Source organism: Theropithecus gelada, chromosome 7b (assembly GCF_003255815.1).
Source record: "Theropithecus gelada isolate Dixy chromosome 7b, Tgel_1.0, whole genome shotgun sequence".
Taxonomy (NCBI): Eukaryota; Metazoa; Chordata; class Mammalia; order Primates; family Cercopithecidae; genus Theropithecus; species Theropithecus gelada.
Window position 1 is genome coordinate 54,023,623 of NC_037675.1, and position 27,989 is coordinate 54,051,611.

Here is a 27,989-nt window from a genome sequence, read left to right on the forward strand (position 1 = left end):
ATAAGAAAGAATATAGAAACAAGGTACTGAGTAGAAGGTTACATGTGGGAAAAGAAAGTTTGTTTTGCATTGCATTCTTTCTGCTGACGTGAGGTTTATGGAGTATAAATAAAGTGAGGCGGAGGCTCTGAGTGCGGCCGCCATGTTCTCTGTGTGTCTTTGTCTTTGTGTGTGTTCTTTCATTCTCCACCACCCCCGGTGCGGCCCCCAACAGGTAAGGTGGAAAATAACTACTACACTATATCCCAAGGTGAAACAGAACTCTGACCTACCATAGGAATCTAAGTTTTTTTAAAAGCTAATGTGGGGCCGGGCGCGGTGGCTCAAGCCTGTAATCCCAGCACTTTGGGAGGCCGAGGCGGGCGGATCACGAGGTCAGGAGATCGAGACCATCCTGGCTAACATGGTGAAACCCCGTCTCTACTAAAAATACAAAAAACTAGCCGGGCGTGGTGGCGGGCGCCTGTAGTCCCAGCTACTCGGAGGCTGAGGCAGGAGAATGGCCTGAACCTGGGAGGCGGAGCTTGCAGTGAGCCGAGATCGCGCCACTGCACTCCAGCCTGGGTGACACAGCGCGAGACTCTGTCTCAAAAAAAAAAAAAAAAACAAAAAAAAAAACAGTTATTTTTGTCCTGCCACTTTGAATGAATTATTCTTGTCCTCTGGCTTCTTTCATGCAATTGAGAAGTCAATGTCCGTCTGATTGTCCTTCCTTTGTATGTAATCTGTCTTTTGTCTAGATGATTTTTTTTAATAAAAGTGAAATTTATGTAGTATAATGTACAAATAATAAGTGTACAATTCATTGAGTTTTGATAAACATACACTAGTGTAATCTACCCCATCAAAATACAGGAATATTCTATTAGCATAGAAGGTTACATCTACTTCCAGGCATTTCCTCTCCCATTCCACAACAGGCAACCAGTAATCTGATTTCTATCAACATAGATTAGTTTTCCTTGCTCTTGAACTTGATACAAATGGAATCATACAAATGGACTCTTTTGTGTGTGGCTTTCTTCACTGAACATAATGTCAATGAATTTCATCCATGTTGTTGTGTTTATGAGTACTCCGTAGACTTTTATCCCTGAGTACTATTCCATTGTATGAAGAGACCATAGACATTTGAGTTCTTAGAGACTACAATAAATAAAGCTGCTATAAATATTCATGTAGAAGTCTTTGTGGGGGTATATGTTTTTATATATGTGTGTGTGTGTGTGTGTGTATATATATGTATGTAAAGCCTAGGAGTGGAATGGCTGGATATTATAATAGGGTAGGTGTATGTTTAACATTTCATTTTACATTCCCACCAGCAATGTATGAGAGTCCCAGTTGCTCCACATCATCACCAGCATTTGGGGTTGTCAGTCTTTTTAACTTTAACCATTCTAATGGTATGTAATGATATCTTTTGATTTTATTTTTGAGTTTCGTGTATGTGTGTGTGTGTGACGGAGTCTCACTGTGTGTGTGTGTGTGTGTGTGTGTGTGTGTGTGTGTGTGTGTGTGTGATGGAGTCTCACTCTGTCACCCAGGCTGGAGTACAGTGGTGCAATCTCGGCTCACTACAACTTCCACCTCCCAGATTCAAGCAGCTCTCCTGCCTCAGCCTCCCAAGTAGCTGGGACTACAGGTGTGCTACCTCCATGCCTGGCTAATTTTTATATTTTTAGTAGAGACAGAGTTTCACTATGTTGCCCAAGCTGGGCTCAAGTGATCCGCCTACCTCAGTCTCCCAAAGTGCTGGGTAATTTACAGGCATAGGCCACGGAACCTGGCCTACTCACTGATTTTTAGTTTCAATTATACTTCTTATTTCTACATATTCTGTGTTTTTAAAAATCATTTTCTTAGTCTTTGGTCATGTTTTGATACCTAATTTCTTTAAATTTTTTATACTTTTCATTATTGCTTATAATATGTGCAGTTTTGTAAGTGTAACTCAGTTGTTTCCGCTTCCTATGGTGGCTCACTTCCTGTTTTTAAATTAGTTTCTGATTGTGAGCTTGTTGGGACTTTATCTGTGTGAATTATTTCTGATCTAGGTTTAAGGTGTGTTTTTCTAGAGAGTATGTATTTGCTTCTTCCAGGAATCCAGGATGCAATCTACCCAGAACCACTTATTAAATTCTCACTTGGCCTCACAAAAGTAATTGAATTCTAACCCCAAACTTGAGTGGATGCCAGATTGTGATTAGGAAGACCCCACTCCACCACTACCAATACCTACCCAGAGCCAAAGCTAGGAAAGACAAGAGTACTCACTTCTATGGGATGAGTTGAATTTTTGGTTTTTTTTCCTTCCCTAGTTTATCTTTCACTGAGGATGTTGCCTTTGGGAGTTCCAGCTTTTTGGTCTTGATATGAGTTCAACTTTGAGCAGATCACAGACTTTGTCTTGTGTTTACAAGTACATTTCCATTTAAAATAAGGCCATAGTGAAGATGTAGAACAACTAGAACTCCCATACATTGCTGGTGGGAGTGTACAATGGTTTTGGAAAAGTTTTGGCAGTATGTAGTAAAGCCAAACATAGTTCTACCCTGTGTCAAAAGACAAAATTACAACAAATTTAGCTTAAAAATCTAACTGGCTTTTATTAGTGGTTCATCTATCAGGCAGTGTGTCATCAAAAGATTTAGAAAAGGTATTTCAGTGTGCTGTGCAGAGGAGGCAAAATCTAGCTAAATAAAGCAGAAATGAAACAAAAAGTAGATTGGTCATTTCCAAGTTAGTTTCTTTGTAGTGTTGAAACAGAGGGGACTTCCTTATGCTGGCTCAGGATAACAGGCCTCCTCTGATTGATTGCTATGAATCTTTTGGATTTGTTTTTTTTTTTTTTTTTTTTTTTTGAGATGGAGTTTCACTGTTGTTGCCCAGGCTGGAGTGCAATGTCATGATCTCAGCTCACTGCAACCTCCGCTTCCAGGTTCAAGCGATTCTGCTGCTTCAGCCTCCCAAGTAGCTGGGATTACAGGCTTCTGCCACCAGGCCCAGCTAATTTTTGTATTTTTAGTAGAGACGGGGTTTCACTATGTTGGCCCAGCTGGTCTTGAACTCCTGACTTCAGGTGATCCACCCACCTCAGCCTCCCAAAGTGCTGGGATTACGGGTGTGAGCTACCACGCCTGGCTTTTTGTTTTTTTTTAAACTGTCATTACTCAGGGTTTATAGTCTACTACTATATTGCTGAGAACAGTTTTCAAGATTAAAAACGAAAATGCTTTCTGTTTCTCTTAATTTAAAAAAACCTGAGACAAAGCTTCCAGAGCGAGAATCAGACAGCAACACTCGCTGTTCAGCAATATTCTATCTTCTGCAGCCTCCGCTCCTGATACCCAGGCAAATAGCGTCTGGAGTGGACCTCAAGCAAACTCCAATAGACCTACAGCTGAGAGTCCTGACTGTTAGGAGGAAAACTAACAAGCAGAAAGGACACCCACACCACAACCCCATCAGTACATCACCATCATCAAAGACCAAAGGCAGATAAAACCACAAAGATGGGGAAAAAGCAGTGCAGAAAAGCTGGAAATTCGAAAAATCAGAGTACATCTCCCCCTCCAAAGGAAGGCAGCTCATCGCCAGCAACGGAACAAAGCTGGACGGAGAATGACTTTGACGAGTTGAGAGAAGAAGGCTTCGGTCGATCAAACTTCTCAGAGCTAAAGGAGGAACTACGTAACCAGCGCAAAGAAACTAAAAACCTTGAAAAAAGAATGGATGAATGGATAACTAGAATAATCAGTGCAGAAAAAGACCTTAAAAGAACTGATAGAGATGAAAACCATAACACAAGAAATATGTGACAAATGCACAAGCTTCAGTAACCGACTCGATCAACTGGAAGAAAGAGTATCAGCAATCGAAGAACAAATGAATGAATTGAAGCAGGAAGAGAAGTGTAGAGAAAAAAGAGTAAAAAGAAATGAACAAAGCCTCCAAGAAGTATGGGATTATGTGAAAAGACCAAATCTACATCTGATTGGTGTGCCTAAAAGTGATGGGGAAAATGGAACCAAGTTGGAAAACATTCTGCAGAATATCATCCAGGAGAATTTCCCCAACCTAGCAAGGCAGGCCAACATTCAAATTCAGGAAATACAGAGAATGCCACAAAGATACTCCTCGAGAAGAGCAACTCCAGGACACATAATTGTCAGATTCACCAAAGTTGAAATGAAGGAAAAAATGTTAAGGGCAGCCAGAGAGAAAGGTCAGATTACACACAAAGGGAAGCCCATCAGACTAACAACGGATCTCTCGGCAGAAACTCTACAAGCCAGAAGAGAGTGGGAGCCAATATTCAACATTCTTAGAGAAAAGAATTTTCAACCCAGAATTTCATATCCAGCCAAACTAAGTTTCATAAGTGAAGGAGAAATAATATCCTTTACAGACAAGCAAATGCTTAGAGATTTTGTCACCACCAGGCCTGCCCTACAAGAGATCCTGAAGGAAGCACTAAACATGGAAAGGAACAACAGGTACCAGCCATTGCAAAAACATGTCAAAATGTAAAGTCCATTGATGCTAGGAAGAAACTGCATCAACTAGCTAGCAAAATAACCAGCTAATATCATAATGACAGGATCAAGTTCACACATAACAATATTAACCTTAAATGTAAATGAACTAAGTGGTCCAATTAAAAGACACAGACTGGCAAATTGGATAAAGAGTCAAAACCCATCAGTTTGCTGTATTCAGGAGACCCATCTCAAATGCAGAGACACACATAGGCTCAAAATAAAGGGATGGAGGAAGATCTACCAAGCAAATGGAAAACAAAAAAAACAGGGGTTGCAATCCTAGTCTCTGATAAAACAGACTTTAAACCATCAAAGATCAAAAGAGACAAAGAGGCCGGGCGCGGTGGCTCAAGCCTATAATCCCAGCACTTTGGGAGGCCGAGACGGGCGGATCATGAGGTCAGGAGATGGAGACCATCCTGGCTAACACGGTGAAACCCCATCTCTACTAAAAAATACAAAAAACTAGCCGGGCGAGGTGGCGGGCGCCTGTAGTCCCAGCTACTCGGGAGGCTGAGGCAGGAGAATGGCGTAAACCCGGGAGGCGGAGCTTGCAGTGAGCTGAGATCCGGCCACTGCACTCCAGCCTGGGCGACAGAGCGAGACTCCGTCTCAAAAAAAAAAAAAAAAAGAGACAAAGAAGGCCATTACATAGTGGTAAAGGGATCAAGTCATCAGGAAGAGCTAACTATCCTGAATATGTATGCACCCAATACAGGAGCACCCAGATTCATAAAGCAAGTCCTTAGAGACTTACAAAGAGTCTCAGACCCCCATACAATAATAATGGGAGATTTTAACACCCCACTGTCAACATTAGACAGATCAACGAGACAGAAAGTTAACAAGGATATCCAGGAATTGAACTCAGCTCTACACCAAGCAGACCTAATAGACATCTACAGAACTCTGCACCCCAAATCCACAGAATATACATTCTTCTCAGCACCACATCGCACTTATTCCAAAATTGACCACATAGTTGGAAGTAAAGCACTCCTCAGCAAATGTAAAAGAACAGAAATTATAACAAACTGTCTCTCAGACCACAGTGCAATTAAACTAGAACTCAGGACTAAGAAACTCAATCAAAATCGCTCAACTACATGGAAACTGAACAACCTGCTCCTGAATGACTACTGGGTACATAACAAAATGAAGGCAGAAATGAAGATGTTCTTTGAAACCAATGAGAACAAAGACACAACATACCAGAATCTCTGGGACACATTTAAAGCAGTGTGTAGAGGGAAATTTATAGCACTAAATGGCCACAAGAGAAAGCAGGAAAGATCTAAAATTGACACCCTAACATCACGATTAAAAGAACTAGAGAAGCAAGAGCAAACACATTCAAAAACTAGCAGAAGGCAAGAAATAACTAAGATCAGAGCAGAACTGAAGGAGATAGAGACACAAAAAACCCTCCAAAAAATCAATGAATCCAGGAGCTGGTTTTTTGAAAAGATCAACAAAATTGATAGACTGCTAGCAAGACTAATAAGGAAGAAAAGAGAGAAGAATCAAATAGACGCAATAAAAACTGATAAAGGGGATATCACCACCGACCCCACAGAAATACAAACTACCATCAGAGAATACTATAAACACCTCTACGCAAATAAACTAGAAAACCTAGAAGAAATGGATAATTTCCTGGACACTTACACTCTCCCAAGACTAATAGCAGGCTCTGAAATTGAGGCAGTAATTAATAGCCTATCAACCAAAAAAAGTCCAGGACCACACGAATTCACAGCTGAATTCTACCAGCGGTACAAGGAGGAGTTGGTACCATTCCTTCTGAAACTATTCCAATCAATAGAAAAAGAGGGAATCTTCCCTCACTCATTTTACAAGGCCAACATCATCCTGATACCAAAGCCTGACAGAGATACAACCAAAAAAGAGAATTTTAGACCAATATCCCTGATGAACATCGATGCAAAAATCCTCAACAAAATACTGGCAAACCAAATCCAGCAGCACATCAAAAAGCTTATCCACCACGATCAAGTGGGCTTCATCCCGGGGATGCAAGGCTGGTTCAACATATGCAAATCAATAAACGTAATCCAGCATATTAACAGAACCAAAGACAAAATCCACATGATTATCTCAATAGATGCAGAAAAGGCCTTTGACAAAATTCAACAGCCCTTCATGCTAAAAACTCTCAATAAATTCGGTATTGATGGAACGTATCTCAAAATAATAAGAGCTATTTATGACAAACCCACAGCCAATATCATACTGAATGGGCAAAAACTGAAAGCATTCCCTTTGAAAACTGGCACAAGACAGGGATGCCCTCTCTCACCACTCCTATTCAACATAGTGTTGGAAGTTCTGGCTAGGGCAATCAGGCAAGAGAAAGAAATAAAGGGTATTCAGTTAGGAAAAGAAGAAGTCAAATTGTCCCTGGTTGCAAATGACATTGTATATTTAGAAAACCCCATTGTCTCAGTCCAAAATCTCCTTAAGCTGATAAGCAACTTCAGCAAAGTCTCAGGATACAAAATCAATGTGCAAAAATCACAAGCAGAAAATTCTTATACACCAGTAACAGACAAACAGAGTCAAATCATGAATGAACTCCCGTTCACAATAGCTTCAAAGAGAATAAAATACCTAGGAATCCAACTTACGAGGGATGTAAAGGACCTCTTCAAGGAGAACTACAAACCACTGCTCAGTGAAATAAAAGAGGACACAAACAAATGGAAGAACATACCATGCTCATGGATAGGAAGAATCAATATTGTGAAAATGGCCATACTGCCCAAGGTAATTTATAGATTCAATGCCATCCCCATCAAGCTACCAATGACTTTCTTCATAGAATTGGAAAAAACTGCTTTAAAGTTCATATGGAACCAAAAAAGACCCCGCATTGCCAAGACAGTCCTAAGCAAAAAGAACAAAGCTGGAGGCATCACGCTACCTGACTTCAAACTATACTACAAGGCTACAGTAACCAAAACAGCATGGTACTGGTACCAAAACAGAGATGCAGACCAATGGAACAGAACAGAGCCCTCAGAAATAATACCACACATCTACAACCATCTGATCTTTGACAAACCTGAGAGAAACAAGAAATGGGGAAAGGATTCCCTATTTAATAAATGGTGCTGGGAAAATTGGCTAGCCATAAGTAGAAAGCTGAAACTGGATCCTCTCCTTACTCCTTATATGCAAATTAATTCAAGATGGATTAGAGACTTAAATGTTAGACCTAAAACCATAAAAACCCTAGAAGAAAACCTAGGGAATACCATTCAGGACATAGGCATGGGCAAGGACTTTATGTCTAAAACACCAAAAGCAATGGCAACAAAAGCCAAAATTGACAAATGGGATCTAATTAAACTAAAGAGCTTCTGCACAGCAAAAGAAACTACCATCAGAGTGAACAGGCAACCTACAGAATGGGAGAAAATTTTTGCAATCTACTCATCATCTGACAAAGGGCTAGTATCCAGAACCTATGAAGAACTCAAATTTACAAGAAAAAAACAACTCCATCAAAAAGTGGGCAAAGGATATGAACAGACATTTCTCAAAAGAAGACATGCATACAGCCAATAGGCACATGAAAAAATGCTCATCACCACTCGCCATCAGAGAAATGCAAATCAAAAGCACAATGAGATACCATCTCATACCAGTTAGAATGACAATCATTAAAAAATCAGAAAACAACAGGTGCTGGAGAGGATGTGGAGAAATAGGAACACTTTTACACTATTGGTGGGACTGTAAACTAGTTCAACCATTGTGGAAAACAGTATGGCAATTCCTCAAGGATCTAGAACTAGAAATACCATTTGACCCAGCCATCCCATTACTGGGGATATACCCAAAGGATTGTAAGTCATGCTGCTATAAAGACACATGCACACGTATGTTTATTGTGGCACTATTCACAATAGCAAAGACTTGGAATCAACCCAAATGTCCATCAGTGACAGATTGGATTAAGAAAATGTGGCACATATACACCATGGAATACTATACAGCCATAAAAAAGGATGAGTTTGTATCCTTTGTAGGGACATGGATGCAGCTGGAAACCATCATTCTCAGCAAACTATCGCAAGAACAGAAAACTAAACACCGCATGTTCTCACTCACAGGTGGGAATTGAACAATGAGATCACTTGGACAGAGGAAGGGGATGATCACACACCAGGTCCTATTGTGGGGAGCGGGTAGGAGGGAAGAATAGCATTAGGAGATATACCTAATGTAACTGATGTATTGATGGGTGCAGCACACCAACATGGCGCATGTATATATATGTAAGAAACCTGCACGTTGTGCACATGTACCCTAGAACTTTAAAGTATGATAAAATAAATAAATAAAAAATCGCGTGGTAAAAAAAAAAACAAAAAAAAAACCTGTCTCTCATTGTAGGATTATTATTCTCTCTTTTCATTACAGATGGATACCATTTCTACCTTCTGTGTTAAAAATGCTTTCTGGGCCAGGTGCAATGGCTGACTCCTGAAATCCCAGCTCTTTGGGAGGCCGAGGTGGGTGGATCATGAGGTCAGGAGATTGATACCATCCTGGCTAACATGGTGAAACCCCGTTTCTACTAAAAGCATACAAAAAAATTAGCCTGGAGTGGTGGTGGGCACCTGTAGTCCCAGCTGCTCGGGAGGCTGAGGCAGGAGAATGGCATGAACCCAGGAGACGGAGCTTGCAGTGAGCCGAGATCGTGCCACTGCTCTCCAGCCTGGGCAATAATGCAAGACTCAGTCTCAAAAAACAAACAAACAAAAAATTACTTTTCTGACTTGGAGAATCTGGGTGAAGGGTAAATGGAATTCCTTTTACTATTTTTGCAACTTTTCTATAATCCTAAAATTATTTCAAAATAAAAGGTTAAAAAAGTATTTTCCAGACTACTTTGGAAACCTCATTACTAGTAATAATTCTGAGTTTTAAGCAACCAACTTAGAAACTTTTGGAATGCAATCAATCCATTAACAAATGAGGACTATCTGTACTGTAATTTTTTTTTTTTTTAAGACGGGGTCTTTAGTCTGTCACCCAAGCTGGAATGGTGGGGTTGTCTCGGCTCATTGCAACCTCTGCCTCCCAGGCTCAAGCGATTTTCCCACCTGAGCCTTCTGTGTAGATGGGATAACAAGCAGGCTCCACCATGCCCAACTAATTTTTTTCTATTTTTAGTAGAGAAGGGGTTTCACTCTGTTTCCCAGGCTGGTCTCAAACTCCTGAGCTCAAGCAATCTGCCTGCCTCAGCATTCCAAAGTGCTGGGATTACAGGCATGAGCCACAGAGCCTGGCCTTCTAGTCTTATTTCGATTCTTCATTTCAATTTACTATAGTTACTTTTCTCTTTTTCTAACTTTTTAAAATATTTTTTATCTTTTACCATTGACATTTTGTGTTTTATGTCATATTTTACAGCTTATTTACATTGGTCTGCATTCCAAAGACAAAACAAAGTCTCTTATCTTTTGTGATATGTGTTAAAATAATTGAACTAGACAAGAATGTTAGGACCAAGTGAGGTATAGGAAAGGCTCTTTGATAAGCTTTTGGCATTTTAGATCAGAGATGGCAAGTACCTATGACACAGCATTTTTCTTTTATCCATTTCAGGTATTTTTTTTTTTTTTTTTTTTTTTTTGAGACGGAGTCATGCTCTGTCGCCCAGGCTGGAGTGCAGTGGCCGGATCTCAGCTCACTGCAAGCTCCGCCTCCCGGGTTCACGCCATTCTCCTGCCTCAGCCTCCCAAGTAGCTGGGACTACAGGCGCCTGCCACTTCGTCCGGCTAGTTTTTTTGTATTTTTTTAGTAGAGACGGGGTTTCACTGTGTTAGCCAGGATGGTCTCGATCTCCTGACCTCGTGATCTGCCCGTCTCGGCCTCCCAAAGTGCTGGGATTACAGGCTTGAGCCACCGCGCCCGGCCTCAGGTATTATTTGTTGATTGTCTGATCAACAAATAATTCTTGCTGTCTTGGACTACACAGTGTTTTAGGTATCTATTGTCAGTTGATTAGAGTTGGCATGAGAAACAAAAAAATCTAGTGACATCTCTGACTTAGAAGATCAGTTTTGGGGAGAATCTTCTGGAATATCTATTCTATTCTTAAGTTTAATGAGCAATTTCATCCATTATATGAAGTAATATAATAATTCTGGAAGCCTAGTTATTTAAAGAATGCCTTAAGCTTTGTTTCTTGTCACTTCAATTTTCAGATGTTTGTGAAACCAAGTCTGCTATTTTAATAAAATATTCTTAAAGTATAATGTAACTTTAAAAAATCTACATACTTGTATGTCACATCTTTAGCCTTTAATTGGGTGACTTTTTAAATGTTATCTACTTTTATTCTTATGTTTTCCTCCCCTTTTAAAGGAGTGGACCTACCCTATGAGACGAGAGATGCAGGTATGGCAACCTTTTGTTTGTTCAAACCAACCCATGTTATTGTAGTAACAACCTCAGTTTATAGGATTTGAGACCTGCTGATTCATGATCTGTAGGTTCATCATTATGTATTTTAAATAATTATTTTAAATATTTAAGGTTAATCTTGGATCTTAAAAAGATGGGAAATTAGAGGAATGTAATAATAGGTGTTGTACTTAATGAGTCACTTTCTCTTATTATTATTATTATTATTATTATTTTGAAACTGAGTTTTGCTCTTGTTGCCCAGGCTGGAGTGCAGTGGCACGATCTCGGCTCACTGCAACCCCCGCCTCCCAGGTTCAAGCGATTCTCCTGCCTCAGCCTCCTGAATAGCTGGGATTACAGGCATGCGCCACCACGCCTGGCTAATTTTGTATTTTTAGTAGAGGCAGGGTTTCTCCATGTTGGTCAGGCTGGTCTTGAACTCCTGACCTCAGGTCATCACCTACCTCGGCCTCCCAAAGTGCTGGGCTTACAGGCATGAGCCACTGCACCTGGCCAATGAGTCACTTTCTTTTTCTTCATGGGAAAATTGGATACTATCTTTGTATTCCCTTTGAAAGCAGTTTGCTTTCTCTGTTTGTGTAGATAGGGAGAGTTCACTGTGCAACAAATAAGCATTGTTCATTTTGTGTCCGATTTTCAATCAACTTCCATAATTAAGTCTTTTAGAAGATCAAATTGAATACTTTCAGTTTGGAATGAATTAAATGATAGCTAACCCTCATAGCAGCTCATTTTCTTTTGCATTTCATACTTTTTACAGTGAGGTCTGTTTGCCCCAGGATTAAGCAGTATCTTGTTCCTGGGAATCCCATGACTTCTAAAAATCTGTTACTTTTCTCTCTTAATGAAAATTCACTTTGAAAAAATATGTGAGTACCTGTGAGGCATTTTGTTTGGTGCTATGAGGAATGCAAAGATGACTAAATGTAATTTCTGCCCACAAAAGCCTGGTAGGAGAAATCAGTTTTATGTACAAATAATTATGACTTATAGAACTGAACTATAAAGTTACTGTTAGTATCTGGGATGTGATATATCCAGACTGAAAGCTTTCTATATTGAATTTACATAGAATAAATTTGAATTCAGCTTCTGGAAGGTACATATTTAAATTGTTGAAATTTTGTCAACTGGCAAATATTTGAATTTGGACTTTTTATGTTACAGTAATAATTTGCTTCTATCAACTATAGATAATAGTTTTAGGTCGGGCACAGGAGTTCATGTCTGTAATTCCAGCAGTTTGGGAGGCTGAGGCAGAAGGATCACTTGAGCCCAGGAGTTCCTTATCAGCCTGGGCAACATACTGAGACTTCATCTCTGTTTTTAAAGAAAAAAAAAAAAAGATTAAAAAAATAGATAATAGTTCCAATCTTGTTGTATCTTGTGCTGCTTTCGATTTGGCCAAATAAGGTTTTGTGTAGGTTTAAAAGGATGATTTCCTTTATGCCTATTTTATTTCCAGATTTTAGCAGATAATAGAAGTAAAATTTAAAAGATTTTATTAATCTAAAACGCAACATTACAATGTACTAATTCCATCCAAACTGCTTATAAAAAGCTCTATAAGTTCACATATCCAACTTTTCAGAGCTGTTGATATAAAATAAAGCTGTTTAAATAAAACTTGAGTGTCTTATTCGATATTATAAAGCATGCCTGCATTTCTCTACCCAATCATTTGCTCATCGTGGATAGGAAATGCTCCCTAAATAACAAGCTTTTAAGCAAATTGTTTTAACAACTATGAAAACACCCTACAAATTCAGTTATATGGTACATAGTCTTATAGATTTAAATTGCTGATGGTAAATACCTCAATTTTTTTTTTTTCTAGGAAATTTTACCTGGATTGTTCTTAGGCCCATACTCATCTGCTATGAAAAGCAAGGTATGAACTTTGTTAGATTCACCAAGAGAGACTTTTATTAACCAACTTTTCTTGGGTAAGTTTTTTGGCAATAAAGAGTTTTATTTTAGGGAGCATCCACAAGTACTGTCTGTTAACAGTGATTGTCACTTTGGAGTACCTTCCTCTTTCCTTATTTTACTAGACCAGTAGTTCTCAAGTGTTTCACCACAAATCACATAGTTTTTGTTTTTTCCTCATGAAATTTGTATGTTTGAAAGATTTACCAGATAACTGACCTTTAATAACTTATTTACTCTCTAAAATACTAGACATCTGTAATTGCTAATCATAGCTTCAGAACAATATGAGGTATACTTAAAGCCCAAAATAAGGAATTTCTATGTTTAGTTAAACCTTCCTTATCAAGGGTAAGACTGTGTGTGTTAACTGAAAGTGATTCACCTTAGTTGTTTTGCCAGCCAGACTTTAGAGGGCTGGTTGGTATCCCTGATCTGAAATTTGAAACTTTTTGAGCACCAGTATGTCACTCGAAGGAAATCCTCCTTGCAGTATTTCAGATTTTGGATTTTTGGATTAGGAATGCTCAATTATAAGTATAATGCAAATATGCAAAACAAACAGAAAAATACAAACTCTGAAATACTTCTGGTCCCCGGCATTTTAGATAAGGGATATTCAATCTTTATAGATATTCTACATAGTCAAACTTTAATGGACTTACTCAGTTGCAGTTAAAATAGGTAGATCTCATTTTAATATGTTCTTGCCACTTCTAAAAGATTCAGTGCTACTAATTCTCTTTGAGTTACAATATGAAACGTACCACAAATGTCTTTCCCCAATACTTTGCCTGTTCAGAAGTCAGTATACTTAAATTGTGTTTGATATCTCTGTAATTTAAAATGATGTTCTTAGGAATTTAACCGGTTTTAAAAGGTCATTGATTTTGAAACTTGAAGGTTTTTTTGACTGCTGAAACATGGCTAAGAGTAAACCTGGACATCCTGATGACTTTCTGCTTAGTTGGAAAGATAGGGAGTTAGTAAAAGTAAGTACTAGGGAAAGGACAGGGCAGGTAACTATAGACATAGCTATAATTTATTTTGTAAAAGACTGATGTAAACAAGGTTATTGTCCATATAATTTGCTATTCACCAAGTACTAGTCTTCCAGATCGTTTTAGATAATTTTCATTTTTAAAATTTCCATTGTACTTTATAAATATACATACAGTATTTATCACATTAAAGTATTTGTTTAAAGATCTGTCTCCTCAATGGGAGGCTGAGGCAGGCAGATTACATGAGGCCAGGAGTTTGAGACCAGCCTGGCCAACATGGCAAAACCCCGTCTCTACTAAAAATACATAAATTAGCTGGTTATGGTGGTACGTGTCTGTAATCTCAGCTACTTGCGAGGCTGAGGCACGAGAATTGCTTGAACCTGGGAGGTAGAGGTTGCAGTGAGCCAACATGGCACCACTGTACTCCAGCCTGGTTGACGGAGTGAGACTTTGTCTCAAAACGAAACAAAAACACACACCAAAAAAGGTCTAGTTCTTCAAAACTTCTTCTCTTGAAATGTCACCATGGTCTTATTAGACAGAGAAAAAGCCTCTATGGCAGTATTTTATATTTCCCACCCTAGGTAACCATAATATAGCCCATATTTGCTTTCATAGCATTATCTGAAAACAACAACAAAAAATAATAATGGAGATAAACCTAAATGGATAAACTCCTTTTTAAACACTCATTTATTGTTATTATTATTTTGTGAGAGAGGAGTGGGGTCTCGCTCTGTTACCCAGGCTGGAATACAGTGGTGTACTCTCATAGCTCACTGTAACCTCAAACTCCTGGGCTCAAGCTGTCTTCCTGCCCCAGCCTCCGAAGTAGCTAAGACTACAGGCACACACCACCATGCCTGGCTTAATTCTCAAATTTTTTCTAGAGGTGGGGTCTGGCTGTGTTACCCAGGCTAGTCTCAAATTCCTGGCTTGAAGTGATCCTCCCACCTTAGCCTCCCAAAGCACTGGGATTACAGGCATGACCACATGCCTGGCCACATTTACTTAAGTATATCTTTTATTAAATTCAAATACAGTTTAAATAAAAGAGTCAAATTTAGGGCCTTTGTAACTAGTAAACTATTTCTTTTTGTAAAGTTTTTCTGTTGTTTTTAAATGTGAGGTAAGATCATAATTTGCTTTATATTAGGTTGGTGCAAAAGCAACTGCCTTTGAAAAGTACAAAATAATTCTATTCGCTGTTACATTAGGGCTCTATTTTGATAGTTTATTTTTACTTAGTAGTAGTCTAATGGGCCTTCAAAGCTTGTTTAAGCATATTTATACATAATTATGTGCATCATCTTGTACTTTCTCACATTCATAAAGTAGATAAGAAAAATCCATAGGTCATCAAGTATACACGAAGGACTTAATTTTGAATTTGTTGTGGAATTGGCACAAGTCTCAATATAGAACATTGGTTAATTATTAAGCTTACTAAATGCTTATCTCACTTTCCCTAACTCAGGTTATACTCAAATACAAAGATAATTGAATTCTAATCTATGCTGACATAAAACTTGCTGCAGAAATTAAAACTTAAAACTTGAAAATTATATTGTCTTAGCTCAGGCTGCTCAAACAAAATACCATAGACAGGGTGGCTTAAACAACAGACGATTATTTCTCTGAGTTCTGGAGGCTGGGAAGTCCACAGTCATGGTCCGGCTCTGGTGAGGACCCTCTTGCTGGTTTGCAGATCCCTCCCTTCTTGCTGTATCCTCACACAGCCAAGAGAACGAGTTCTTGCCTCTTATAAGGGTACAGATCCTGTCATGGAGGTTTCTACCCTCTTGACCTCAATTTAAAACTGATTACCTCCCAGAGACTCCACCATCATATCTTGGGGGTAAGGATTTCAACATATGAATTTGAGGTGATGCAAACATTTAGTTCATAACACATAAATTATTATTTTTTTACTTTGCTCATGAATTATTAGTGCTACTGTTTTGTACTATTTAAAATGCAGGAAATGGGAATTAAATATATAGGATTTTAAACTGAATGTGTCAGGAAATTCAAGGTTATCTGATTCTCTTGCCATTGTGATTTGTTAGTTCATTTATTGAACAGATAATTATTGAACACTTAACTAGTTATACATACTTGATACTTAAGTGATTGTATTATACACTTTACACATACTGTGTATCAGTGAACAAATACAAATCTTTTCTGTCAAGGAACTTAATGCTCTAGTTAATAAAATAACATCTATAAACTCACTTAAACTTATAATCACTTGCAAATGAAAATTTATTTTTTGGTAATTTCTAGAATTGTCATGTTAAATTGCTTTTAAGTATGGAGCCAAAAGCACTACAGGTTGAGTATCCCTAATCTGAAAAATCTGAAATGCTCCAAAGTGAAACTTTTTGAGTTTCAGCATGAAAGCACAAGTGAACTCCACACCTGTCCCCATGTAATGGGTCACAGTCAAAATTTTGTTTCATGCACCAAATGACTGTATGAAATTACCTTCAGAGTATGTGTATGTGGTGTGTATAAAGCATAAATGAATTTTGTGTTTAAACTTGGATCCTATCCCCAAGACATCTCACTATGTATAGGCAAATATTTCTTTTTTTTTTTTTTTTTTGAGACAAAGTCTCGCTCTGTCGCCCAGGCTGGAGTGCAGTGGCGCGATCTTGGCTCACTGCAAGCTCCGCCTCCTGGGTTCATGCCATTCTCCTGCCTCAGCCTCTCGAGTAGCTGGGACTACAGGCGCCCACCACCTCGCCCGGCTAATTTTTTGTATATTTAGTAGAGACGGGGTTTCACTGTGTTAGCCAGGATGGTCTTGATCTCCTGACCTCGTGATCCGTCTGCCTCAGCCTCCCAAAGTGCTGGGATTATAGGCATGAGCCACTGCGCCCAGCCAAGGCAAATATTTCAAAATCTGAAATCTGAAACACTTATGGTCCTATCTTGGGACCAGCATTTTGGATAAGGGATACTCAACCTGTATGGAATATAATAACACGCCATTGAAGTTGCCATTTTTAACTTCAGGAAAATTTTTAAATGGTGAAAGGTTAACTAGATTATGTGAAGTATGTAAATTAATTCTGACTCTTAAAGTATACTGGGAGAGGCAAGGAGTTGTCTAGAGATTTGGGCTCAGGTACTGCTGTTAACTAGGTCAGTGATGTCCAAGTATTTGGTAATGTAACTGTTTTATGTCTTAGTAGTCCCCTCTAAAGAATAAAGATTGCAGTCAGTATATATAACTACCATTTATTAAACACTTGCTGTGTGTCCCAGGTGCTATGCCAAACATCTTGCATAAAGGCTCCATTAAGCTCTAAAATTATAGGTATGAAATATCCCTGTTAACTTTTTGAGGACATTAGTGTGTTAGTCTTGAATCATTGAAATATCTTGCTACCCACTTCAGGTATATTATAAAATTAGCTTTAATCCCCTGGACTTAAGCAGAGACTTGGGTTCTGTGTATTTTCAAACATCTGTGTTATATAGTAAGAGGATGTTTGATATTTTAAAATATTCATCTTCCCTGTCCTCCCCCTGCTTTTTTTTTACAGCTACCTATACTACAGAAACATGGAATAACCCATATAATATGCATACGACAAAATATTGAAGCAAACTTTATTAAACCAAACTTTCAGCAGTTATTTAGGTAAGAATTATTGCTATGATTTGTAAAACACGTATTGAAGTTTCATTTCAGGTTTTGTACCATCAGTTTTTTCTGTATATAAAAAATGGGTCATACAGTACATAGTTTTTTACAATAAATTTTACTTAAAATACTTAAATAATTTATGCCCATAATGCAGAATTCTAAAGGTTCAAAATAGTGTATATTGTCAAGAAGTTTCTTGGAAAGTAAAAATTAAAAAGAATTTTAAAATAACATATACTGAAAAGTAGATTTCAGTATACATTATTTTATCTCTTGAGGGATAAAGGAATTGAGTATCTAGGGATAGGTACAGGGAAACGACATCTACTATTACCTCTTTATTGGGTAGCTTTCCAGTGTTAGGTTAAATTTATGAGCATATTCTTATAGATAAACTTTTGTTTTTTACATTGCCTTTTTTTTTTTTTTACTTTGTATTTTTTGGAGATTGGTTTATATCAGTATGTATATCAAACTGCTTATTCTTTTTAAGTTGCATTATAATCCACTGTATGGCTATACTAAAATTTATTCAGTCTGTTGGACATTTAGATTGTTTCTGGCCTTATACTAATATGTATAGCATATAGTGACTATCATTGTACATATTACTCAATTTATACGTGAGCATATTGATAGGGCAAATTTGTAGAATTGCTGGATATGATTATGAATATTTTAAATTTTGATAGATGTTGCAGATTGTTTTCCAGTGCATTGTATCAGTTTACATTCCCACTGTCAAGTATATGAGAGTGACTCTTCCCTTGGTATCTCTCCAAGATGGAATTATGAAACATTTTGGAGAGTCTCAAAGTCTAATGGAGTAAAAGTGGCATCTCATTTGATGTTCTTATTTATCTTACAAGTTCAGTTGAGCATGTAATGGTTTTTAATGTTCTTTATTTTTTAACTTCGTTTTTAAAATAGAGTATGTTACACCTGGTACAAAAACTCTACTTTTTCTCCTCTAAACCCAAACCACCATGCTCCTCTCTGAGGAGGCAGCTTCTTCCTTCAATATCTATGTAAAAGTATATATGTTAAAAATATTTTAGGCCAGCGCAGTGGCTCATGCCTGTAATCCCAGCATTTTGGGAGGCCGAGGTGGGCAGATCACCTGAGGTCAGGAGTTCAAGACCAGCCTGGCCAATGTGGTGAAACCCCATCTCTACTAAAGCGAAAATTACCTGAGCGTGGTGGCACATTCCTGTGGTCCTAGCAACTCAGGAGACTGAGGCAGGAGAATTGCTTGAACCCGGGAGGCAGAGGTTACAGTGAGCCAAGATCATGCCACTGCACTCTAGCCTGGGCGACAGAGCAAGACTCCATCTCAAAAAAAAAAAAAAAGCTGGGTGCAGTGTCTTACACCTATAATCCCAGTACTTTGGGAGGCTGAGGGGGGTGGATCATGAGGTCAAGAGATCAAGAATATCCTGGCCAACATAGAGAGACCCTGTCTCTACTAAAAATACAAAAATTTTCTGGGCATAGTGGCGTGCGCCTGTAGTCCCATTTACTCAGGAGGCTGAGGCAGGAGAATCACTTGAACCCGGGAGGCAGAGATTTCAGTGAGCCGAGATTTCCCACTGCACTCCAGCCTGGCGACAGAGTGAGACTCTGTCTCAAAAAAAAAAAAATTTAATTCTTTGCTTTATTTTTAAAATGAAACCAATCTATATATATCTATATACATACTCTAAAATACATTGTTTGAACATATAATAGAATACCATGTAACCATGAAAAAGAATGTGATATATCTATGTGTTTGGATTTGGGATGATCTCCAAAATAATGCATTGCATGAACAAAGCAGAGTGTGGAACAAGGTGTATATATTCGCAATGTGTTGAGTAAATATATATATACTACATTAAGTATATTTATTCTTGTATATACATAGAAAATTTCTGGACCAACAGGCTAGAGACTTCATAGTGATTGCTTCTAAGAAGGGAAATTCAGGGCCTGTGATGGTAGAGGGACATATTTTTCTTTCATGGTTTTTTTTTTTTGAAATGGAGTCTCACTCTGTCACCCAGGCTGGAGTGCAGCAGCATGATCTTGGCTCACTGCAACTTCCGCCTCCTGGGTTCAAGCAATTCTCCTGCCTCAGCCTCCTGAGTAGCTGGGATTACAGGCGCACACCACCACTCCCGGCTAATTTTTTTTTGTTGTGTTTTGGATGGAGTTTTGCTCTTTTGCGCAGGCTGGAATGCAATGGCGTGATCTCAGCTCACTGCATCCTCCGCCTCCCAGGTTTAAGCAATTCTCGGCCTCAGCCGCCCAAGTAGCTGAGATTACAGGCGCCCACCACCACTCCAGGCTAATTTTTTTAGTAGAGACGGGGTTTCACCATCTTGGCCAGGCTGCTCTTGAGCTCCTGACCTCTTGATCCACCCACCTCAGCCTCCCAAACTGCTGGGATTACAGGCGTGAGCCACCACACCCGGCCTAATTTTTGTATTTTTAGTACAGATGGCATTTCACCATGTTGGCCAGGCTTGTCTTTTTTTTTTTTTTTTTTTTTTTTTTGAGACGGAGTCTTGCTCTGTCACCCAGGCTGGAGTGCAGTGGCCGGATCTCGGCTCACTGCAAGCTCCGCCTCCCGGGTTCACGCCATTCTCCTGCCTTAGCCTCCCGAGTAGCTGGGACTACAGGCACCCGCCACCTCGCCCGGCTAGTTTTTTGTAATTTTTAGTAGAGACGGGGTTTCACCGTGTTAGCCAGGATGGTCTCGATCTCCTGACCTCGTGATCTACCCGTCTTGGCCTCCCAAAGTGCTGGGATTACAGGCTTGAGCCACCGCGCCCGGCCGGCCAGGCTTGTCTTGAACTCCTGACCTGGTGATCTGCCTGCCTCGGCCTCCCAAAGTCTTTTTCTGTTGTGTATGTGTATTTATGTGTATACGCATAGAATTATTAAAGAAAATGAGAATGTTGTGTTTTAAAATAATATCATATCATATTAAGATATGATTCTTAATATCACCTTAAGAATAAGGTGAAACTAATCTTAAGAAAAAACCAACCAAAAAATCATACTGTTCGTTTCTAATGTGTACTGAATTTTTGTTCAAATTATAATGTTGTTGGTGCAGGTTCTTTGTCCTAATGGAAGAACCATTTCTCCTTAAACTTTTACAGTACTAGTTTTTAGAGATTGGTAGTTCTACTAGTAGTTCTTGACACAGAATATGTTATGCATTAAAATATTTAATTTCATTCTGAGTTAACATTTTTCCTCTGAAGCATTGTTTTATATAACTGGAATTCCCAATCACTTCAGGCTACAGTCATTGTTGAAATCGTTGTGGGTTAAATCTTGGATTTTCCTCAGATCCTGGGGTTTAGCTTCTGCGGTGTTTTGTTTTGTTTTGTTTTGTTTTGTTTGAGACAGAGTCTTGTTCTTTCACCCAGGCTGGAGTGCAGTGGCACGATTTCAGCCCACTGCAGCCTCCACCTCCCAGTTTAAGTGATTCTCTGCCTCAGCCTCCTGAGTAGCTGGGATTACAGGTGTGCACCACCACACCTGGCTAATTTTTATATTTTTAGTAGAGACGGGGTTTCACCTTATTAGCCAGGCTGGTCTTGAACTCCTGACCTCAGGCAATCCACCTACCTCGGCCTCCCAAAGTGCTGGGATTACAAGCGTGAGCCACCATGCTTGGCCTCAGCTTCTCTGTATTAAAGTCCTGAATTCTTTGAAGTTGTTACTGGGTAACTGATCATTGAAGAACTATAATTTTTAATGCAAAATTGTCCTTAAAACTAGTTTAATAACTTAGCTAATTGCCTATAGTTGTGTTAATAAACAGTGGTCTTAGGAATGCTTAGAAATGGAAGTTTTTTACAAAATAAAACAAGCTAACATATTAAAAATGCCTTATTTTTAAGTATTTTGTAAAGTATAAAATTCAAGACAGGTGCTCTCTCAGCTGGTTTTTTGTTTTTTGTTTTTTGTTTTTTGTTTTTGCTTTACTAAAAATTAGTTCAAACAGTGGATGTTTGAGTCATGGTTCCATAGACCATGCCTTCTGTTTTTATTTGTTCCTTCTCTTTTAGACTTTGGACTTCCTCTGAAATGTCCTCTGTAGTTTTATGAGCAGGGGTCACAGGACCACTTAGAGAACAATCTTCTGGTCTTAGAGAAATTGATAGAAATAAAAGAATAACATAACGATTACAGGTACCTTTGTCTTTATTTCTAGGTCCACTCTGATCTAGAGGAATGTATCTTCCTGCTTGTGATTTTTCTGTTTTAGCCAGATGGTTCATTATATGCCAATAAAATATGTATTTATTTTTGAGATAAGAATCTTGCTTTGTTGCCTAGGCTGGAGTGCAGTGGCCCAATCATAGCTTACTATATCCTTGACTTCCAGGCTCACACAATTCTACCTCAGCCCCCTGAGTAGCTGGGACTATAGGTGCACACCACCACACCCAGCCGATTTTTTAATATTTTTTAGAGATGGAGTCTCCCTCTGTTGCTCAGGCTAGGCTCAAGTGATCCTCCCACCTTGGCCTCCCAAAATGCTGGGATTACAGGCATGAGCCATTGTGCCTAGGCTGATGGATTTTTTTAAATACTAAAATATCAGAGATGTTAACATGGTGTTTCAAGTTTTAATGCCTTCAAGCAATGTAAAATCTACCACACAGTTCTTGGGAATATGATACTTTGAAAGTTGTTTTGCATTCTTGTCATGGTTACCAAGAAATAATGAGTTATTTTTTTAAAATACATTAAGCGTTTTACTTAAAGTGTGCTTATCACAAAATACTCTATTTTCAGATATTTAGTCCTGGATATTGCAGATAATCCAGTTGAAAATATAATACGTTTTTTCCCTATGGTAGGTACCAGTATTTTAAAAGATAACATTTAAATTTATTTATGATTTGACTTCTTAGTTGTGCTGCTTCTTTTTTCTTTTCTTTTCTTTTCTTGTTTTTTTTGAGACAGAGTTTCACTCTTGTTGCCCAGGCTGGAGTGCAATGGCACAATCTTGGCTCATCACAACCTCCGCCTCCTGGGTTCAAGTGATTTTTCTGCCTCAGCCTCCCAAGTGGCTGGGATTACAGGCATGAGCCACCATGCCCAACTAATTTTGTATTTTTGGTAGAGACGGGGTTTCTCTGTGTTGATCAGGCTGGTCTCGAATTCCTGACCTCAGGTGATCCGCCCGCCACAGCCTCCCAAAGTACTGGGATTTCAGGTGTGAGCCATCACACCCAGCCCCTTTAATTGTGCTTGTAAAGCTTACTACTTTTACTTTGCTGTGACTGAAAATTATGTGATTGTGTTTTTTAAAAAAATGAATTATTTGTAGAAAATTTTTTTATGATCTCCAGAAATTTGAGGAATCATATTGTGAATATATTAGATTCAAATTAAATTTTGGCTTCTTTTTTTTTTTTTTTTTTGGACTTGTCTACTACAAGACAATTATTTGTAGCATTTTGGAAATTTGTGAATTAAGATAATTTTTATACCTATAAATTAGGAAATTGTTTTCAATAGGTTTCATTTTATTTCATTATATGCATTTATTTTATGCTTACATTAATCCACATGTCTTTTGCCTCCAGACTAAGGAATTTATTGATGGGAGCTTACAAACAGGAGGTAAATAATATTTCTTTTCCTTAACTAATGTTTATATTTTGATTATTTGTTAATTTTTTAGTTGGTATTTGTCTTAAATGCAGGATATGGAAGTTACAATTACATGTAGTAGCTTACTCCCAAATTTTTATTTTCCCAATTACTTGTTTCATTTGGATAGGCTTTCTGGAGTATCCCTGTAGACTGTTTTCAAATTCTCTGTGAGCTTTCAATTTCTTTAATAAGAGTCTGGTATATTCTCTACACAGCTAATAATAACAAATTGTAAAGATTTGAAAATAAACATCCAAACGATTATAGTATATAAGGAAGGAGTTACTTTACTGTGGTTTCAATATATTTCAGCTGCTGACTCAGGTGTTTTTCTATTAGAATAACGAATTCATGTTTTTCAGGAAAAGTTCTTGTGCATGGAAATGCAGGGATCTCCAGAAGGTATGAAGTTAGAAATAATCTTTCTTTCTGTAACATTTAATTAATGAGTTGTATTTTCTGGTTGTTTTCTAAAATTATTTCCCCCTCTTCAGTGCAGCCTTTGTTATTGCGTACATTATGGAAACATTTGGAATGAAGTACAGGTAAGAAAATACCCTAAAACCTAGCCACAGTTTAAATTCTCATTAAAATGAAGCTTAATGGGAATGGTTTGGAAGTTTGAAGTTCTTATTCCCCTGATTATTTTTCATGTAGTCATGTTTGATTAGGCAGGCCCTTATTCTATGGTTAGTCTCAACCTAATTTATCTAGTTGTATAGATATGCATAGGCTAATATGGAAATCCTATGAAAAACTACTTACGACAAGAGAATTGGTTGGTCTGCGTATAAAAACTCCTGAACACAAATGTTAGTACTTGCCTTATTTAAAAGGCTAATTTGTCATGTTCTACTTTAACAATAGTTGGATGAAAAATTACCTAGGAATTGTTTGCAGCATCTCTTTGTAATTCAGAGTAATCTTTCTTATCAAAAATTATCTTTTCCAAGCATTCTATATAGATTTTTTAAAAGATGGGGGTGGTCATGAGCCTCTTACCCCAAGACAAAGCAAAAGCCTGGCCAGTGTACAGTATTTCCTTTCTCAGTTTTTCTTGTTCTACAAATTAGAAATCTTGTAGTAATCATTGACACCTTTTTCTATTTCAGTCCCTTTTATATTTAAATTAGAACGGAAAACTTTGCTTAAAAATATCTATTCTTAAAAGAATATTATTTGAATACAAATATTTATTTATAATAAATAAATTATATTTATTATATAATTTATAATTATATAATATAATTGAGACAGAGTCTTGCTCTATTGGCGGGCTGGAGTGCAGTGGCATGACCTCGACTCACTGCAACCTCCGCCTCCCAGATTCAAGCAATTCTCCTTCCTCAGCCTCCCTAGTAGCTGGGACTACAGGTGCACGCCACCATGCCCAGCTAATTTTTGTATTTTTATTAGAGACGGAGTTTCACCGTGTTGGCCAGGATGGTCTCGATCTCTTGACCTTGTGATCCGCCAACCTCAGCCTCCCAAAGTGCTGGTATTACAGGGGTGAGCCACTGCGCCCGGCCTGAATACAAATATTTAATTGCAAAAAGATTGAACATGTATTGATGGACTTTATGTTGTATATATTCTTTTTATTTGGAATTTTGTCAGAACATTAATGTTGGAAATAACTTGTATTTATTGGGTCTTTGCTGTGAGCTCAGTACTATTATAGGCACTTTTATCTAATTTAAGCCTCATAACAGCAAAAGTAAACCTCTTTAGTGATAATATTTTGAGCTTGAACTTGTACAAAATGCTTACATTTTATAAGCATTTAACATGCACAAAATGCTTACATTTTATATATTTATTTTAGAGACAGGGTCTTCCTCTGTTTCTCAGGCTGGAGTATAGTGGCACAATCATAGCTCACTGTAGCCTTAGACTCCAGGGCTCAAGCAGTCCTCCCACCTCAGCCTCTCAAGAAGCTAGGACTATACCACATCACTGTGCCTGGCTAATTTTTAAGTTTTTTGTAGAGATGGGGTCTGACTACAATGCCCAGGCTGGTCTCAAAGTCCTGGCTTCAAGCAGTCCTCCTGTGTTGGCCTCCCAAAGGATTGGGGTTACAGGCATGAGCCACTGCACCTGGCCACTTTACACTTATCTCCTATTCATAGTAGTTTCCCAAGGTAGGTGTTATTAGACTCTTCATTAAGTAATGCTGTCACATTAATATTCTTTTCTGTTTTCAGAGATGCTTTTGCTTATGTTCAAGAAAGAAGATTTTGTATTAATCCTAATGCTGGATTTGTCCATCAACTTCAGGTAACTTCTCTTTTCTTCCTCTTTAAGGCAGTTGGAAAGTAAGATATAAAATCCTTTGTACATGTAATTTAGGTGTACAATTTACTTTGTAAATACTTAAAATTGCCATAATCTGACTATTTTGATCCTTTATTCAAGTTTATATCTCTATTTAGAAGAATTTTCTTGAATGGGTGTGGTGGCTCATACCTGTCTGTAATCCCAGCACTGTGGGAAAACAAGGCGTTTGGATCACTTGAAGCCAGAAGTATGAGATCAACCTGGGCCACAAAGTGATACCCAATCTCTAAAAAATAAAAAATAAACAAAAATTAGCCAGTCATGGTGGTGCATGGCTGTGGTCTCAGCTACTCAAGAGGCTAAGATGGGAGGATTGCTTGAGCCCAGGAGTTTGAGGCTACAGTGAACAGTGATTGTGCCATTGCACTCCAGCCTGGCCTACAGAGTGAGACCCCATCCCTAAAAAATTAAAAAAAAATTTTTTTTCTTAAAAGCTGGCATTACCAAGAAAAAAGGGTTAAAGATACATTATCAAATCTAAGGTAAAATAATGGCTGTTAGAAATGTCTTTGATTTTTTTTCTTCATTTTGATCACACAGAGCATAAGACAGTTTTGATTCTAAGTATACTAACTGTAACAGCTTTTTCCATTATATGTTTATCTTTTCCATGTTGTTTCATATTTTGTTGATGCCTGGCAGATGCACTGAAGAAGACAATAAATCTGAATTAATCTGATTAGACCAGGTTATTCAGTTTATTCCAAGAGGCCAAATCATAGGCTGCAGAATGTACTCTAGCTGATTACATCCAGTTATGTAGGAATAAAGCTCATATTTCAACATCAAGAATATTTATTACAAAATATATTGTTGTAGTTACCAAGGTTTAAATTTTATTTTAATTTTTACTTTTAATTTTTACTACATTCAAAAGAGAAACAGTGTCATCTGTGTTCAGCCTATTCATGTAAAATGTTTGTCTTCTGACTTTATAAGTTTCTTTGCCTTTTACCATGTTGTAGAGAACATTGTTTTTTTCATTTAAAAAAAAAATTTTTTTTTTTTTTTTTTTTTGAGATGGAGTCTCGCTCTGTCGCCCAGGCTGGAGTGCAGTGGCTGGATCTCAGCTCACTGCAAGCTCCGCCTCCCGGGTTTACGCCATTCTCCTGCCTCAGCCTCCTGAGTAGCTGGGACTACAGGCGCCCGCCACCTCGCCCGGCTAGTTTTTTGTAGTTTTAGTAGAGACGGGGTTTCACTGTGTTCGCCAGGATGGTCTCGATCTCCTGACTTCGTGATCCGCCTGTCTCGGCCTCCCAAAGTGCTGGGATTACAGGCTTGAGCCACCGCGCCTGGCCTTAAAATTATTTTTTAAGCTTTTCTTTTTTTGTGGATACATAGTAGGTATATACATGGGTGCATTAGATATTTTGACACAGGCATGCAATGTGTAATAATCACATCATGGAAAAACAGAGTATCCATCCCCTCAATCATTTATCCTTTGTGTTACAAACAATCCAATTATACTCTTGTTTTTAAATGTGTAAAAACATTCTTTTTTTTTTTTTTGAGACGGAGTCTCGCTCTGCCGCCCAGGCTGGAGTGCAGTGGCCGGATCTCAGCTCACTGCAAGCTCCGCCTCCCGGGTTCACGCCATTCTCCTGCCTCAGCCTCCCGAGTAACTGGGACTACAGGCACCCGCCACCACACCCGGCTAGTTTTTTGTATTTTTAGTAGAGACAGGGTTTCACCGTGTTCGCCAGGATGGTCTCGATCTCCTGACCTCGTGATCCGCCCGTCTCGGCCTCCCAAAGTGCTGGGATTACAGGCTTGAGCCACCACGCCCGGCAAAAACATTCTTTTTTAAAATTAATTTTTGTATTTGAAAGAGCAGTATATGCATATGTTTAAGAAAATTGTTCTGGCACAGTGGCTCACGCCTGTAATCCCAGCACTTTGGGAGGCCGAGGTGAGTGGATCACCTGAGGTCAGGAGTTTGAAGACCAGCCTGGCCAACATGGGGAAACCCCATCTCTACTAAAACTGCAAAATTAGCTGGGCGTGGTGATGCATGCCTGTAATCCCAGCTACTCGGGAGGCTGAGGCAGGAGAATCGCTTGAACCTGGGAGGCGGAGGTTGTGGTGAGCCGAGATCACGCCATTGCACTCCAGCCTGGGCAACAAGAACGAAACTCTGTGTCAAAAAAAAAAAAAAGAATATTGGAAAGATCCTGATAGGTATATCTGTGTGAATACACCTGTAAGGTAACTGAAGTGGAATTGGTGGGTTCCAGTGCATCTGAAATTTGATAGATGTTTCCAGATTGCCTCCAAAAAAGATGAAATAATATAAACTTTATACCACCAGGAAACAAGGAGTGCCTATTTCCTCCTACCCTAAATAACCTCAGTAGCCAAAAATGATTTTTTTTTTTT

General features: G+C 38.5%; 1 protein-coding gene across 1 annotated transcript in view; it reads left to right on the forward strand.

Annotated features, from left to right (window-relative positions):
• STYX (serine/threonine/tyrosine interacting protein) overlaps window positions 1-27,989 on the forward strand; it is a 53,964-nt gene that overhangs the window by 11,126 nt on the left and 14,849 nt on the right. The window contains exons 2-9 of the mRNA XM_025392328.1: window positions 10,947-10,979; window positions 12,847-12,900; window positions 17,503-17,600; window positions 22,407-22,467; window positions 23,204-23,240; window positions 23,636-23,675; window positions 23,768-23,818; window positions 25,478-25,550. Coding sequence (XP_025248113.1) covers window positions 10,947-10,979; window positions 12,847-12,900; window positions 17,503-17,600; window positions 22,407-22,467; window positions 23,204-23,240; window positions 23,636-23,675; window positions 23,768-23,818; window positions 25,478-25,550 — 447 coding nt within the window. The remainder of the gene's footprint in view (window positions 1-10,946; window positions 10,980-12,846; window positions 12,901-17,502; window positions 17,601-22,406; window positions 22,468-23,203; window positions 23,241-23,635; window positions 23,676-23,767; window positions 23,819-25,477; window positions 25,551-27,989) is intronic.